The sequence below is a fragment of the Schistocerca serialis genome, chromosome 4, assembly GCF_023864345.2.
Source record: "Schistocerca serialis cubense isolate TAMUIC-IGC-003099 chromosome 4, iqSchSeri2.2, whole genome shotgun sequence".
Classification (NCBI taxonomy): Eukaryota; Metazoa; Arthropoda; class Insecta; order Orthoptera; family Acrididae; genus Schistocerca; species Schistocerca serialis.
Genome location: NC_064641.1, coordinates 21062408 through 21076719, shown reverse-complemented (window position 1 = coordinate 21076719; position 14312 = coordinate 21062408). Strand labels below are relative to the sequence as shown.

Below are 14312 nucleotides of genomic sequence, written 5' to 3'. Positions count from 1 at the left end.
ATGAAATAAAAGAAATTATTCAGATTGTGAAGGGAGACGAAAATTTAATAGTCATGGGTGACTGGAATTCGAGTGTAGGAAAAGGGAGAGAAGGAAACATAGTAGGTGAATATGGATTGGGGGACAGAAATGAAAGAGGAAGCCGCCTGGTAGAATTTCGCACAGAGCACAACATAATCATAACTAACACTTGGTTTAAGAATCATGAAAGAAGGTTGTATACATGGAAGAACCCTGGAGATACTAAAAGGTATCAGATAGATTATATAATGGTAAGACAGAGATTTAGGAACCAGGTTTTAAATTGTAAGACATTTCCAGGGGCAGATGTGGACTCTGACCACAATCTATTGGTTATGACCTGTAGATTAAAACTGAAGAAACTGCAAAAAGGTGGGAATTTAAGGAGATGGGACCTGGATAAACTAAAAGAACCAGAGGTTGTACAGAGATTCAGGGAGAGCATAAGGGAGCAATTGACAGGAATGGGGGAAATAAATACAGTAGAAGAAGAATGGGTAGCTTTGAGGGATGAAGTAGTGAAGGCAGCAGAGGATCAAGTAGGTAAAAAGACGAGGGCTAGTAGAAATCCTTGGGTAACAGAAGAAATATTGAATTTAATTGATGAAAGGAGAAAATATAAAAATGCAGTAAGTGAAACGGGCAAAAAGGAATACAAACGTCTCAAAAATGAGATCAACAGGAAGTGCAAAATGGCTAAGCAGGGATGGCTAGAGGACAAATGTAAGGATGTAGAGGCCTATCTCACTAGGGGTAAGATAGATACCGCCTACAGGAAAATTAAAGAGACCTTTGGAGATAAGAGAACGACTTGTATGAATATCAAGAGCTCAGATGGAAACCCAGTTCTAAGCAAAGAAGGGAAAGCAGAAAGGTGGAAGGAGTATATAGAGGGTCTATACAAGGGCGATGTACTTGAGGACAATATTGTGGAAATGGAAGAGGATGTAGATGAAGATGAAATGGGAGATATGATACTGCGTGAAGAATTTGACAGAGCACTGAAAGACCTGAGTCGAAACAAGGCCCCCGGAGTAGACAATATTCCATTGGAACTACTGACGGCCGTGGGAGAGCCAGTCCTGACAAAACTCTGCCATCTGGTGAGCAAGATGTATGAAACAGGCGAAATACCCTCAGACTTCAAGAAGAATATAATAATTCCAATCCCAAAGAAAGCAGGTGTTGACAGATGTGAAAATTACCGAACTATCAGCTTAATAAGTCACAGCTGCAAAATACTAACACGAATTCTTTACAGACGAATGGAAAAACTAGTAGAAGCCAACCTCGGGGAAGATCAGTTTGGATTCCGTAGAAACACTGGAACACGTGATGCAATACTGACCTTACGACTTATCTTAGAAGAAAGATTAAGGAAAGGCAAACCTACGTTTCTAGCATTTGTAGACTTAGAGAAAGCTTTTGACAATGTTGACTGGAATACTCTCTTTCAAATTCTAAAGGTGGCAGGGGTAAAATACAGGGAGCGAAAGGCTATTTACAATTTGTACAGAAACCAGATGGCAGTTATAAGAGTCGAGGGACATGGAAGGGAAGCAGTGGTTGGGAAGGGAGTAAGACAGGGTTGTAGCCTCTCCCCGATGTTGTTGGTTGGTTGGTTGGTTTGGGGAAGGAGACCAGACAGCGTGGTCATCGGTCTCATCGGATTAGGGAAGGATGGGGAAGGAAGTCGGCCGTGCCCTTTCAGAGGAACCATCCCGGCATTTGCCTGGAGTGATTTAGGGAAATCACGGAAAACCTAAATCAGGATGGCCGGACGCGGGATTGAACCGTCGTCCTCCCGAATGCGAGTCCAGTGTCTAACCACTGCGCCACCTCTCTCGGTCCCCGATGTTGTTCAATCTGTATATTGAGCAAGCAGTAAAGGAAACAAAAGAAAAATTCGGAGTAGGTATTAAAATTCATGGAGAAGAAATAAAAACTTTGAGGTTCGCTGATGACATTGTAATTCTGTCAGAGACAGCAAAGGACTTGGAAGAGCAGTTGAATGGAATGGACAGTGTCTTGAAAGGAGGATATAAGATGAACATCAACAAAAGCAAAACAAAGATAATGGAATGTAGTCTAATTAAGTTGGGTGATGCTGAGGGAATTAGATTAGGAAATGAGGCACTTAAAGTAGTAAAGGAGTTTAGCTATTTGGGGAGCAAAATAACTGATGAAGTAGAGAGGATATAAAATGTAGGCTGGCAATGGCAAGGAAAGCGTTTCTGAAGAAGAGAAATTTGTTAACATCCAGTATTGATTTAAGTGTCAGGAAGTCATTTCTGAAAGTATTCGTATGGAGTGTAGGCATGTATGGAAGTGAAACATGGACGATAAATAGTTTGGACAAGAAGAGAATAGAAGCTTTCGAAATGTGGTGCTACAGAAGAATGCTGAAGATTAGATGGGTAGATCACATAACTAATGAGGAAGTATTGAATAGGATTGGGGAGAAGAGAAGTTTGTGGCACAACTTGACCAGAAGAAGGGATCGGTTGGTAGGACATGTTCTGAGGCATCAAGGGATCACCAATTTAGTATTGGAGGGCAGCGTGGAGGGTAAAAATCGTAGAGGGAGACCAAGAGATGGATACACTAAGCAGATTCAGAAGGATGTAGGTTGCAGTAGGTACTGGGAGATGAAAAAGCTTGCACAGGATAGAGTAGCATGGAGAACTGCATCAAACCAGTCTCAGGACTGAAGACCACAACAACAACAACAACAACAAGCATATAGTTAAGTTCTGTTTTACACACTCAAGTAGAAAAGTAAGGAAAATTTTACACGCATGTGACCTAAGTGTGAGGGTTAAAGATAATACAACATCCTGAATTTCAAGAGGTAATCCAAAAGTGCAAAAGGTTACCAAAAAGTAACTGGCAAAACATACATTCACAGTAAGAAGATCACAACACCAAAAAATAATTAATGTAGAGTAATGAAACTTCAAGGATACATTGTTCTAGGTAGAATATTTTACGGATTAACATTGCAAGAATGCAGGTCAATGTCAGTGCGAGATAAGCCATTGCAAATGTGAAATGCTGGTACATTAATAACCAATGTAACCGCCTCACTGTTGAATGCAAGCATGCAACATGTATGCATTGTGTTGTACAGGTGGCGGACGTAGCTTGAGGAATGGAGTCCCATGACTGTTGCACTTGGTCAGTCAATGCTGTTTGTGGAGGACACTGGAGTTGTTATCTGATGATGTCCGACATGTACTCGAGTGGAGACAGATCTGGCGATCAATCAGGCCAAGGCAAAATGTTGACACACTGTAGAGCATGTTGTGTTACAACAGTGGTATGTGGGTGGCATTATCCTGTTGTAAAACACCCCCTGGAATTCTGTTCATGAAAGGCAGCACAATAGGTCGAACCGCTGGACCGATGTACAGATTTGCGGTCAGGGTGCATGGGATAACCATGAGAGTGCTCATACAAAATTGCACCCTAGACCATAGCTGCAGGAGTAGGTTCAGTGTGTCTAGCATGCAGGCAGGTTGGTTGCAAGCCCTCAACTGGCCTAACTAGCACATGGCAATCACTGGCACCAATGCAGAATGAGCTTTCATCAGAAAACACAACAGACCTTGACGCAGCCCTCCAAAGAGCTCTCACCTGACACCACAGAAGTTGCAGGGAGTCGGTGGAATGCATGCTACAAGGCATCTGGCTCAGAGCTGTCCTTGAAGTAACCTATTTGTAACAGTTCGTTGTGTCACTGTGGTACCAACTGCTGCTCAAATTTCTGCTACAGATGCAGTAAAATGTGCCAGAGCTATAAGCCAAACACAACGGTCTTTCCTCTCGGTAGTGCTACGTGGCTGTCTGCAGCCCGGTCGTCTTGTGAATGTACATTTACAAGACCACCACTGCAACAAACAAGTAAAGTGATTACTTTCTTGCCAAGTCTTTCTGTGATACTGCAGAAGGAACACCCAGCTTCTCATAGCCCTATTCTGTGACCTCGTTCAAACTCCGTGAGATAAAGGCACCTTCGTCATCTTAAAGGAGTTCTTGATCAATATCAACTCACCATATCCAACGTCAAAGATAATTAATGCTCACTACCATTACAACATGATTTAAAGCAAATCTGATTTGCATTCTCATGGTGGTGATACTAGCACCACTCTTGTCTGACTGGTAAGAAATTCGAAGAGACATCAACATTCAGCTGTATAAACACACGTACCAACTTTCATTTATGTTGCACAACTCCTCCTCAGTGTTGTTGTCTCTTTTTTCCTTCTTCTGTCAGTCTACTGTCAAAGGGAAACCCACCCATGAAATGGCATGTTGTATACCGGCTGTGACATAAACACTGTTTGGCCTTCTACATTGGTATGACTACTGCCAAGTTACCAACTGGGATGAATGGGCGTAGACAGTGTGTGTATACTGGTAACACATAATATCATGTTGCACAGCATGCTCCACAACAGGACAGTCACTACCTTGGTGTCTGTTTCACATTCGTGATCTTTCCCCAGTTGTCAGAATTCCGCAGGTGGAAACTGTCCTCGGTTCCCGCCACCCACCTGGCCTTAATTTATTTTAATTTCTTCGGCCTCAGAACTTCTCCATAACCATTCCTTTCTCCACTCCTGTGTAGTTTTCCATATTTTTTTGTTTTATGACCTGTCAATTTTTCCCGCACCTCACATCTACCACATATAATACATTTAACTTTTCACTCTTACATGATATTTTGTCAGTAAACCCTATCTTGCTTATTACCCTACCTTACACCTTTAAACTATCAGCTTTTCAAATCTCATCCAGTGCGGTCCCTTACAGTGTCTTTCCTTCTAAGCCTGCCAAGTTATTTTCATTTGTTCCTCATCCTTTCTCTGTGTGCTTGGATATAAAAGGTCTCATATTAAGCTGGGCTTAACGTCAAGACAAGCCTCATTTTGTAGATGCTTTTAATGTGGAGTACAAGTACAATTAACGCTATGTTAAACCCAGGAGAAGGGCTCTGTAACTGTTGCCAAAAGATGGTTTATCACCGACAGTTATTTGCAATATGGCGAAGCACCATACCCAGGAAATTTTCATATATCGGACTGTTGCTTCAGAAGCCCACACAATTATAACAAAATGTGTTTTTTATCCTTTTTATTTCAGGACCGATTTGGGGTTTTCCAAATCCATTCCAAGCAAATCCTAAAATGACTCCAAACAGCCTTTTCTCTTCCGTTCCTTTATATAACGTTTGAAATGAACAACTTATGCAGACCACTTACTTGTAGTAGTATTTAATTATCATTTCTTACTATAACACCACATTCCCTGATCCAGTTAAATTGGTCCTGCAGAGAAGAAAATGAACCATGACCTTGAGCTTTGGATCAAACATTTAAGTATACAAAAGAAAAGCTTTAATGTGTGCATGCCTGATAAATGCATAGCATTTTTCTGTAGATTCTCTCTCTTTTCCCCATTAATTTTTAAGACATGTCTTAAGGCTGTATGCAAATTTTATAAGATCACTTCAGAGAAAAATTTAATATTTGTGAAGCCCTTGGATTTTGTAGATCTCCAGAAGCAGAAGCTGTCTACAGTTTCACATTTTATTTTCAATCAAAATTATTTTCTTTCTGGAAACTACTATAGGGTAAAGTTATAAAATATGCTTCTTGACACCTCAGTGAGTAACATTTAAAGAGCAGATAACATGATGTTATCAACAGACAGTCTTACCTAAGTAGGGGAGGGAGAGAGAGAGTCAGTTACTGTAAAGATGACAGATTAAGTTGCAGACAGGCACATATTAGCTTTTGGCCACAGCCTTCATCATAAAAAGATAAACACACACATGACCGCCAACTCCTGCAGCTCGGACCAGAATGCATTGGCATTCATTTACATGAATGGTGTCAATTTAAAAATATTATAACATTCTGTTACCTAATTGGCCAGTTTCAAGCTTTTAGATCAATAGGTGCTCGACTAGTGTTCTGAACCACTGACACCTGTTATTTCGAGAATGCAAAGTATTCAGCACAGTGTGAAGTGCAGACTGCTCACAGTGAAAACTTTGTGGATTAAAGTTCTAAATTTCTGACCAAGCTCTTATGCCTCTTAATTCGTATCAACACTTATCTTCGAACCTAGTTCGGCTACATCACAGGTAATAAGTCGGCAAAGTGAGAATTTTTAGGGGACCATGCTATACTTTCAGAGTTAGTCTTTCGGAGCAAACCACCTAGCTTTTTTACTGCTCCACATTGACTTCCATATACTACTTTGCTGATTACGTGTCGCCTTTTTGTTTTTCACATTACTTATTACTACTGACTCGAAACAGTGTGTTTCACAAATGTGTGTTGACTCAGTAGCTTTCTCAGTATTTGTTTTCTGTTATCTTCAATGCACAAATTCATTTCTCATTCCCGGCTTATAAGATGTGCTGAGAAATGGTCACCTCTAGTCTTAACTGGAGAATAGTTCCACTGTTTCCCTACTCTACTTTTTTACTGCAGAAAATGTAACCCCCCTAATTTCAGGCGACATATATTTAGGGAGCTGTAACTGTACTGATGAAGTTGTTGCTCGCAATATTGTTTAGCAAAAATATGTATTCTGTCCATTTAACTATCATTTATAATTTTATTTCTGAATAAAAAGGCACAAGTTCACATTATATCGCAGATTAACAAGCTGAGAGTACGGCAAGTTAAATATGCATTTTTAGCCTAAACATAACAAGAAAGCAGAGAAACTGGAATGGTGCCACATTTCTGCTGTAATCTGACTAAAGAAAAATACTGAAAATAATTAACATATTAACAGGCAACCAAACACAGTATATTCTGCCGAAAGTATGGAGATCTGATTACCTTGCTGCTTCCCGCTCACCTTATTTCTTATGATGCTAACCAGACTGGCAGAGAAGACACAATTAAGTTGTAGCAGACATCAAGATCAAAGGCAAGGGCCGGACAGAGGACAAAAGTGGAATTATGATTATCTGTAAATTCATTATGTTATCAAAATATAATTATATATTTTAAAAAGATAATAAAGCCACATGGTTTTTATCTTTTCTTTTATATGTTTATAAAAAATATTGAGTTACATTCAGTATCACAACAATATTAGACACACAAGCTATGACAGTTACATTTGGACAATAAAATAGATCTGCTTTAAGTACAAATGTTGCACTCCAATATGCCATTGCAACTACATTTAAATAACTATTACTTATGAAAACAATATCGTACAGTATTAAATTACATAAACATCACAGTCAAGCTAAGTGTAAATACTTCAGTTCTGGGACACCAGTATCACACAGTGTATTTGTCATATTTCTGCACTTTGGCAGGAGAAACAATTAATGGCCACATTGTGTATGTACATATTTACAACAAAAAATCAAACCAAAAGCTCCGACCCCCTTTTCAAAAAAAATTATTATATAGTAAATCAGTAGATCACAGAGGCTTTTTTTATTCAACAAAAATATTTAGTTAGGAGGATGGATTAGAGAAGGACTTTAGCAATATAATGCAAAACAACTAATTAAAAAAGTCTTTTGTCAGTTGATAAACAATAAATGCAGTCAGTTTAGGAAACTTACTTTCATATGCACCATATCTGAACACAGAAGTTTCAATTGTGCCAAACGTATTACTATTTAAAAATCACAAGAGGGTTAAATACAAAGTTAAGAACAAATTTCATTCCTACATAAACATAATCCAAAACATTTTCGAGGCCAATTTTTGTTGAAGTCTTTCTATGTATCTGTAGGTGACTCATGTGGCAATCAAGGCAGCCTATCTCATTCAAATCCACACGTGGTTTGGTGCCACCAAGTATGCTGTCACCTTCCTCATTAACTAACGTTCCAGAGAACCAAATGTGGTCACGTGGTTTCACGGCAAAAGTAAAATTTCGGAAAAAGTCATCTGCTATAAGAATCACCTCTGCTCCTCTTCCAAACATGCCTGATTTCATATTTACTGTCACCTCAAATTTGTACCTGAAACAAAAATACTTTTTATTTATATGATTTGTAAATTTGAATATTTGTGTGTACAATGATACATTAATGTCTTGTTGCATATGTTGATTTGTGACTGTATGTCAAAATTTTAAACTTTTTGCCACATCATTGCAGAAATGTTCCATGTTTTGGAGGACACTGTTAAACTAATACAACACTTCACAAATTACAAGTTCACTTACTTGTGTGGAAAAAATTTGCAGATCCAAAATAGTTTTGGGGGAGAGGGAGAGAGTTTTAAAGCATTTAAAAAGCAATGGAAACTATGAGTGATCTTCTACTATAGAAAAACAATCTTCTAGTAACTCTGGCACAGATTTCTGTGAGATTTTCCACTCAACTTGTTAATACTTTAAATATTCTTTGACTTCTGCAGAGGGATAAACAGCTAAAGCTACGTATCATTTACTGAATCTTCATGCTGTACAATTAGTGGGCACGGGAGGGAGAGAGGGGGGAGGGGAGGGAGAGGGAGAGTGGGGGGAGGGTTTTGAGGATGAATAATATTTAGTTTTTAATATGGTACAAAAATGCTTAAAAGCAAAGTACACATGTGAGTTTCACCCTAGGGGAAAAACCACAGAAATCAGCTTGACAAGTAAAATTAACTGTAAGTATACAGGATTGAATAAGGGTGTGACTTGGATAATAAGTATTACCACTTCAGCATTAACACTGTATTTTGTTTGTGAATGAGTATTTGTAGAATGTCTGGCTGAATAAACTGCTGCAAAATGGAACAAAGTTTTAACTATTCTGCTTCACAAGAACTGGGACGAAAACTATAGGTTTATTAGTCACATCTCCACAATAATGCTTTTGACAAATAATATACAGGTTTTCAAAATGGAGATCGCAAAGATTAGCTCAAGGAACAGACATGAGAGGAACACTTAACAATAACAATGGAACAAATACGGATATGGTGGTGGTTGTTGCGGGGTGGGGGGACGACAGGAAATGGAGCCAGGTGAAAGGATTTCAGAGACCAGGAAGTTTCTGCTGGATTCTAGGAGATAAGGAAAGCTCGAGATGAAGATTTAATAGCAAGTGGGTAAATCACATTAGAAACACCCACAGGGGAAGGGATGTGTACTGATAAAGTCTGTGACACATGGAAACATCTATAGGAAGCCTTTATCCAGCAGTGTGTGTCAAATGGTTAATGGTGTGTGTGAGGAACATCATCAACAATGTTGGAAAAGATAGATTCCTACTTCCCATAAAGATGACGTGTTAAGTTGCGGATAGGCACAATTAAAAACACACTTACACATAAGCTTTCGGCCACAGCCTTTATCAGAAAAAGTTAAATACACACCAGTCGTTCACGCAAGCAAGCACACCTCACACACACATGACCACCAACTCCGGTATATTGGGCCAAAACTGACTGATTTGTAGCTATCTCAGTTGCATATCTACCTACTGCATTTTCTGTCCTCTCTTGTGTGAAAGTCTGCTGACACTTGATAATGCCCTTCTAACAACTAACATAATTTTTGCTACCCACATATTTCAGCTTCCTTGAACTCACTCTGGTTTATCTATCTTGCTCACTTGTTTGTAGTTTCGTATATTCTCTGTTTCTAATCTGATGCCTAATTTTTAATTCCACCACCATTGCCCATGATCTTATTTATTACCACCAAACACAGTACCCAGAAGTGTATGTTCTGGCAAGATGACAGTACTTGAGTTTCTTCATTTCAGGTCATTCAGTGTGATCTATTTAAAATTTTCCATTTCTCCAAGACTCCCCCCTCCCCCCCCCGGATGTATTAAAATATTTTAATTTAATTTTATCCATATTTTGCAGCTTAAAACGTGACTGTATTTAAAACATTGGAGATGTGAATTAAACAATGCCTTCAGTCACAACTTTTTCATGTTTTATTAACTACACGATGCATTTTGGACCCACAGAGCATTGTTTAATTCACACCTCCAATGTTTTAAATATTTTAATTTTCAGATGAATATAAAATGTTACTAATTTTCAGATTGTCTCTTAAATAATGTCAACATAAAACGAAATATCACTACTAAAATTCTGCAAGTAGATGGAAGGGCACAAAAATCTCCTACCTGTTGAAAGATTCAAGATGGCATTTGGACTGACTCCGCTGTATTCCTCTCACTATCTTACAGATTTGTGCCTCATTTTCCTTCTTTACTGAATTACAATCCAACTCATTGGGTTCTCCATACCAACAAGAAATTATGTCCCGGACACTTCTCGGCAACTTTGATGTAATATCACGCAAAGTGTTGGAGACTTCAGTTACTTTAACCTGGGGGGAAAAAAATGTAATTGAAACATTCATAATGCTACACTTGGTTAAGTGTAGCAAAATGGAATAACTCCAATGCTATACTTTTACTCCTTAGATAACTAATTTTCGCTGATCTTCATTATGCTGTTATTAACTATACCATAATTACTTTAAAATCTTACAAAGGCGATATTCCATTAAAATTAGGGAAATTCAAGCCTGTGAAATTTAAATGACCTTTTTTACATCCCCACTGAAGTATACATGGCAGTACCAAACTGTGCATCTAAGTTCATAAATTATTTAACACATAGTTAAACCAAATTACTACTTGGTTCAGAGTGATTCCATCACCACCAGTTTTGACATTTTTCTCATTATAAATTAAAATGTGTGTACAAATTTTACAAGTTATTTCCAGAACCATGAGACAACAATTCCGGCAGTCCATATCTGGCTACCACTGGTTAACATATAATAGTCAATACTAGTCAAAATGTATAATTAATTTATGCAGTAACTAGTTTTCTTTGTTCACCTTCATGAAGTTAAGTATGCCTATTAACTACCTCAGCCAGCTGCATTTGATATTTGTGTTGTTATCAGCTCCGTGTTCAATGTTTTTGTGACTCACTCTGAAAACTATTTAATACTTGACAATCTTCTTTTAAATTATGATTTGTGGAGATTAATGTTTTGTAGAGACACAGGAGCTGCGATCATTGTGGGAGCAGACTGAAGGCTTACACAACCGGATGACATAGCTGCTCGTAAACATTTTGGGGTGTGAGGTCGTGGTCCAAGGAACTCTTCTGTTCCTGACGTTTTATGCAGGACTGCGCTGGACATCCTCAGAGGTGCTCTCCGACTGGTCATTTTTTGTTTTGGCTTTGGGGCGCAAAACTACTATGGTCATTAGCGCCCGGTCTGTGACTTATGAAACGGTAAAAAACGGAAATGGAAACCAGCAGCAATGGGAACGAAACTCAAAAAATTGAAGAAACTAAAAACAGAAGGAAAGCTTAAAAATCCACTACAGAAAGGGGTTGGTTGTCCCCAAAAAGGGCTTCAAATGACTAACGTCATCTCACTGGCACTAATAAACTCGAGAACGAGATCGGCCGAGCGCGTGTCATCTGCTAAAATGGACGATATATCAGGCGACAGCTGTAGACAGGCGCGTAACGGAGTAAAATAGGGGCACTCAATTAACAGGTGTCTCACCGTCCACAGCTGAGAGCAGTGGGGACAGAGTGGGGGAGGATCGCCACTTAAAAGATGTCGATGGCTAAAAAGACAGTGCCCTATCCGGAGTCTCGTTAAAATTACCTCCTCCCGACGACGAGTTCAGGAGGAAGAGGTCCAAGCACAGGGAAGACCTTTCACGTCCCGCAATTTATTATGGGGAAGTGTCGACCAATGTGCGTGCCATAAAAGAACAACACAGCGACATAAAACATTCCGTAGATTGGCGAAGGGAGTCGATCGAATAGCTGGCCGAAGAAGATAGACTGCAGCCTTGGCTGCTATATCGGCCACCTCATTTCCACAGATACCAACGTGTCCTGGGAGCCAGAGGAACGCCACCGAGACGCCCCCCAAGTGGAGCAAGCGTAGGCAGTCCTGAATCCGGTGGACAGGGTAGAGAGCTTGGAGACTGAGGAGAGAGCTGAGAGAATCTGAAGCTGATAACATACTGTATCCGCTGATGGCGGTGGATGTATTGGACAGCCTGGAGAACAGCGTAAAGCTCCGCAGTATAAACCGAACACTGGTCGGAAAGCCGAAATCGATTTGGGGTGTTGCCAACAATATAGGCACTCCCTACACCTAACGATGTTTTCGAGCCATCAGTGTAAATAAATGTGGCTTCCTTCATTTGTGCACAGAGAGCAGCAAATGTCCGACGATAAACAAGTGAAGGGGTACCATCCTTGGGAAGTTGACAAAGGTCACAGAGCAGGCAGATCCAGGGATGGAGCCAAGGCGGTGCTGTACCCCAAGTTGTCAAGAAAGTTTTAGGAAAGCAGAAGGAAAGAGACTGGAGCAGTTGACGGAAGCGGACTCCCGGTGGTAGTAGGGAGGAAGGGCGGCCTGCATACCCTACATCCAAGGAGGCGTTGAAAAAATGTCATGGGCCGGATTAGCAGGCATGGAAGACAGATGGCTAGCATAACGACTCAGAAGGACTGCTCGCTGATTGGACAGTGGAGGTTCAGCAGTCTCAGCATAAAGGCTTTCCACAGGGCTGGTGTAAAAAGCTCCAGACACTAAATGTAATCCACGGTGGTGGATAGAGTTCAGACGCCGAAGAATAGACGGCCGAGCAGAGGAGTAGACTATGCTTCCATAGTCCAATTTCGAGCGCACTGAGGCGCGATAGAGGCGGAGAAGGACCACTCGGTCTGCTCCCCAGGAGGTACCATTCAGGACACGGAGGGTGTTGAGGGATCGCAGACAGCGAGCCGAAAGATAGGAAACGTGGGAGGACCAGCATAGTTTTCTGTCAAACATAAGACCCAAGAATATAGCGACGTCCGAAAACAGAAGGTGGACAGGTCCTAGATGTAAGAAGGGTGGAAGAAACTCCTTATGACGCCAAAAATTAACACAAACGTTCTTACTGGGAGAAAAGCGGAAGCCGGTTTCGATGCTCCAAGAGTGGAGGCGATTGAGACATCCTTGAAGACGTCGTTCAAGAAGGCTGGTCCATTGAGAGCAGTAGTAGATTGCAAAATCGTCCACAAAGAGGGAGCCTGAGACATCGGGAAGGAGACAGTCCATAATTGGATTTATGGCAATGGCAAACAGTACAACACTCAGCACGGAGCCTTGGGGTACCCCGTTTTCTTGGGAGAAAGTACAGGAGAGAGTATTGTTCACCTGCACTCTAAATGTGCGCTCTGCCATAAATTCGTGAAGAAAAGGGGGCAGCCGACCTCGAAAGCCCCAAGAGAACAGTGTGCGGAGGATGCCTGTGCTCCAACAGGTATCGTATGCTCTCTCCAGATAAAAAAATATTGCTACTGTTTGGCGTTTCCGGAGAAAATTGTTCACGATATAAGTGGAGAGAGCAACGAGATGGTCAACTGCAGAACGATGCTTTCAGAAACCGCATTGGGCAAGTGTTAAATGACTGTGGGACTCCAGCCACCAAGCTAAACGGCAATTCACCATACACTCCAAAACCTTACATACACTACTCGTGAGAGAAATGGGGCGATAGCTAGAGGGGAGATGTTTGTCCTTTCCAGATTTCGGAACAGGAACGACGATAGCTTCCCGCCATCGACTGGGAAAAGTACTGTCGGTCCAAATTCGATTATAAAGGCGAAGGAGGTAACACAGACTATGGGTTGATAAATGCAGCAACATTTGGATGTGGATACCATCCGGTCCTGTGGCGGAGGAGCAAGAAGAAGAGAGTGCATGTTGGAGCTCCCACATGGAGAAAACAGTATTGTAGCTTTTGCGATTTTGAGAGGAGAAGGCAAGAGGTTGCACTTCCGATGCACGTTTCTTCGGGAGAAACGCTGGCGGGTAATTTGAAGAGCTCGAAATATCAGCAAAGTGCTGACCCAATGAGTTAGAAATTGCGACGGGGTCCACTAACGTATCATGCGCGACAGTGAGCCCACAGACCAGGAAGAAACTAGGCGCGCCAGATAACCGTCAAATCCGACTCCAAACTTCCGAGGAGGGAGTGAAGGTGTTAAATGAGCTAGTAAAGAATTTCCAGCTTGCCTTCTTGCTATCGCGGATGACACAATGGCATCGCGCACGGAACTGCTTATAGCGGATACAGTTGGCCAAAGTAGGATGGTGTCTGAAAATGCGAAGAGCACGTCGCCGCTCACGTATTGCATCACGGCATGCCTCGTTCCACCAAGGAACTGGGGGGCGCCGGGGCAATTCGGAGGTGCGTGGTATTGAACGTTCCGCAGCTGTAAGGATAACGTCTGTAATATGTGTGACCT

The 14312-nt window shown here is 41.0% G+C and overlaps 1 protein-coding gene across 1 annotated transcript in view; it reads right to left on the bottom strand.

The window, feature by feature from the left end:
• Positions 1 to 7119: 7119 nt before the first annotated feature.
• Positions 7120 to 14312, bottom strand: part of LOC126475074 (wolframin) — a 54526-nt gene continuing 47333 nt past the window's right edge. Inside the window, exons 8-9 of the mRNA XM_050102634.1 lie at positions 10148 to 10353; positions 7120 to 8035 (exon numbers count right to left, since the gene is read on the bottom strand). Coding sequence (XP_049958591.1) covers positions 7684 to 8035; positions 10148 to 10353 — 558 coding nt within the window. The 3' untranslated portion in view covers positions 7120 to 7683. The remainder of the gene's footprint in view (positions 8036 to 10147; positions 10354 to 14312) is intronic.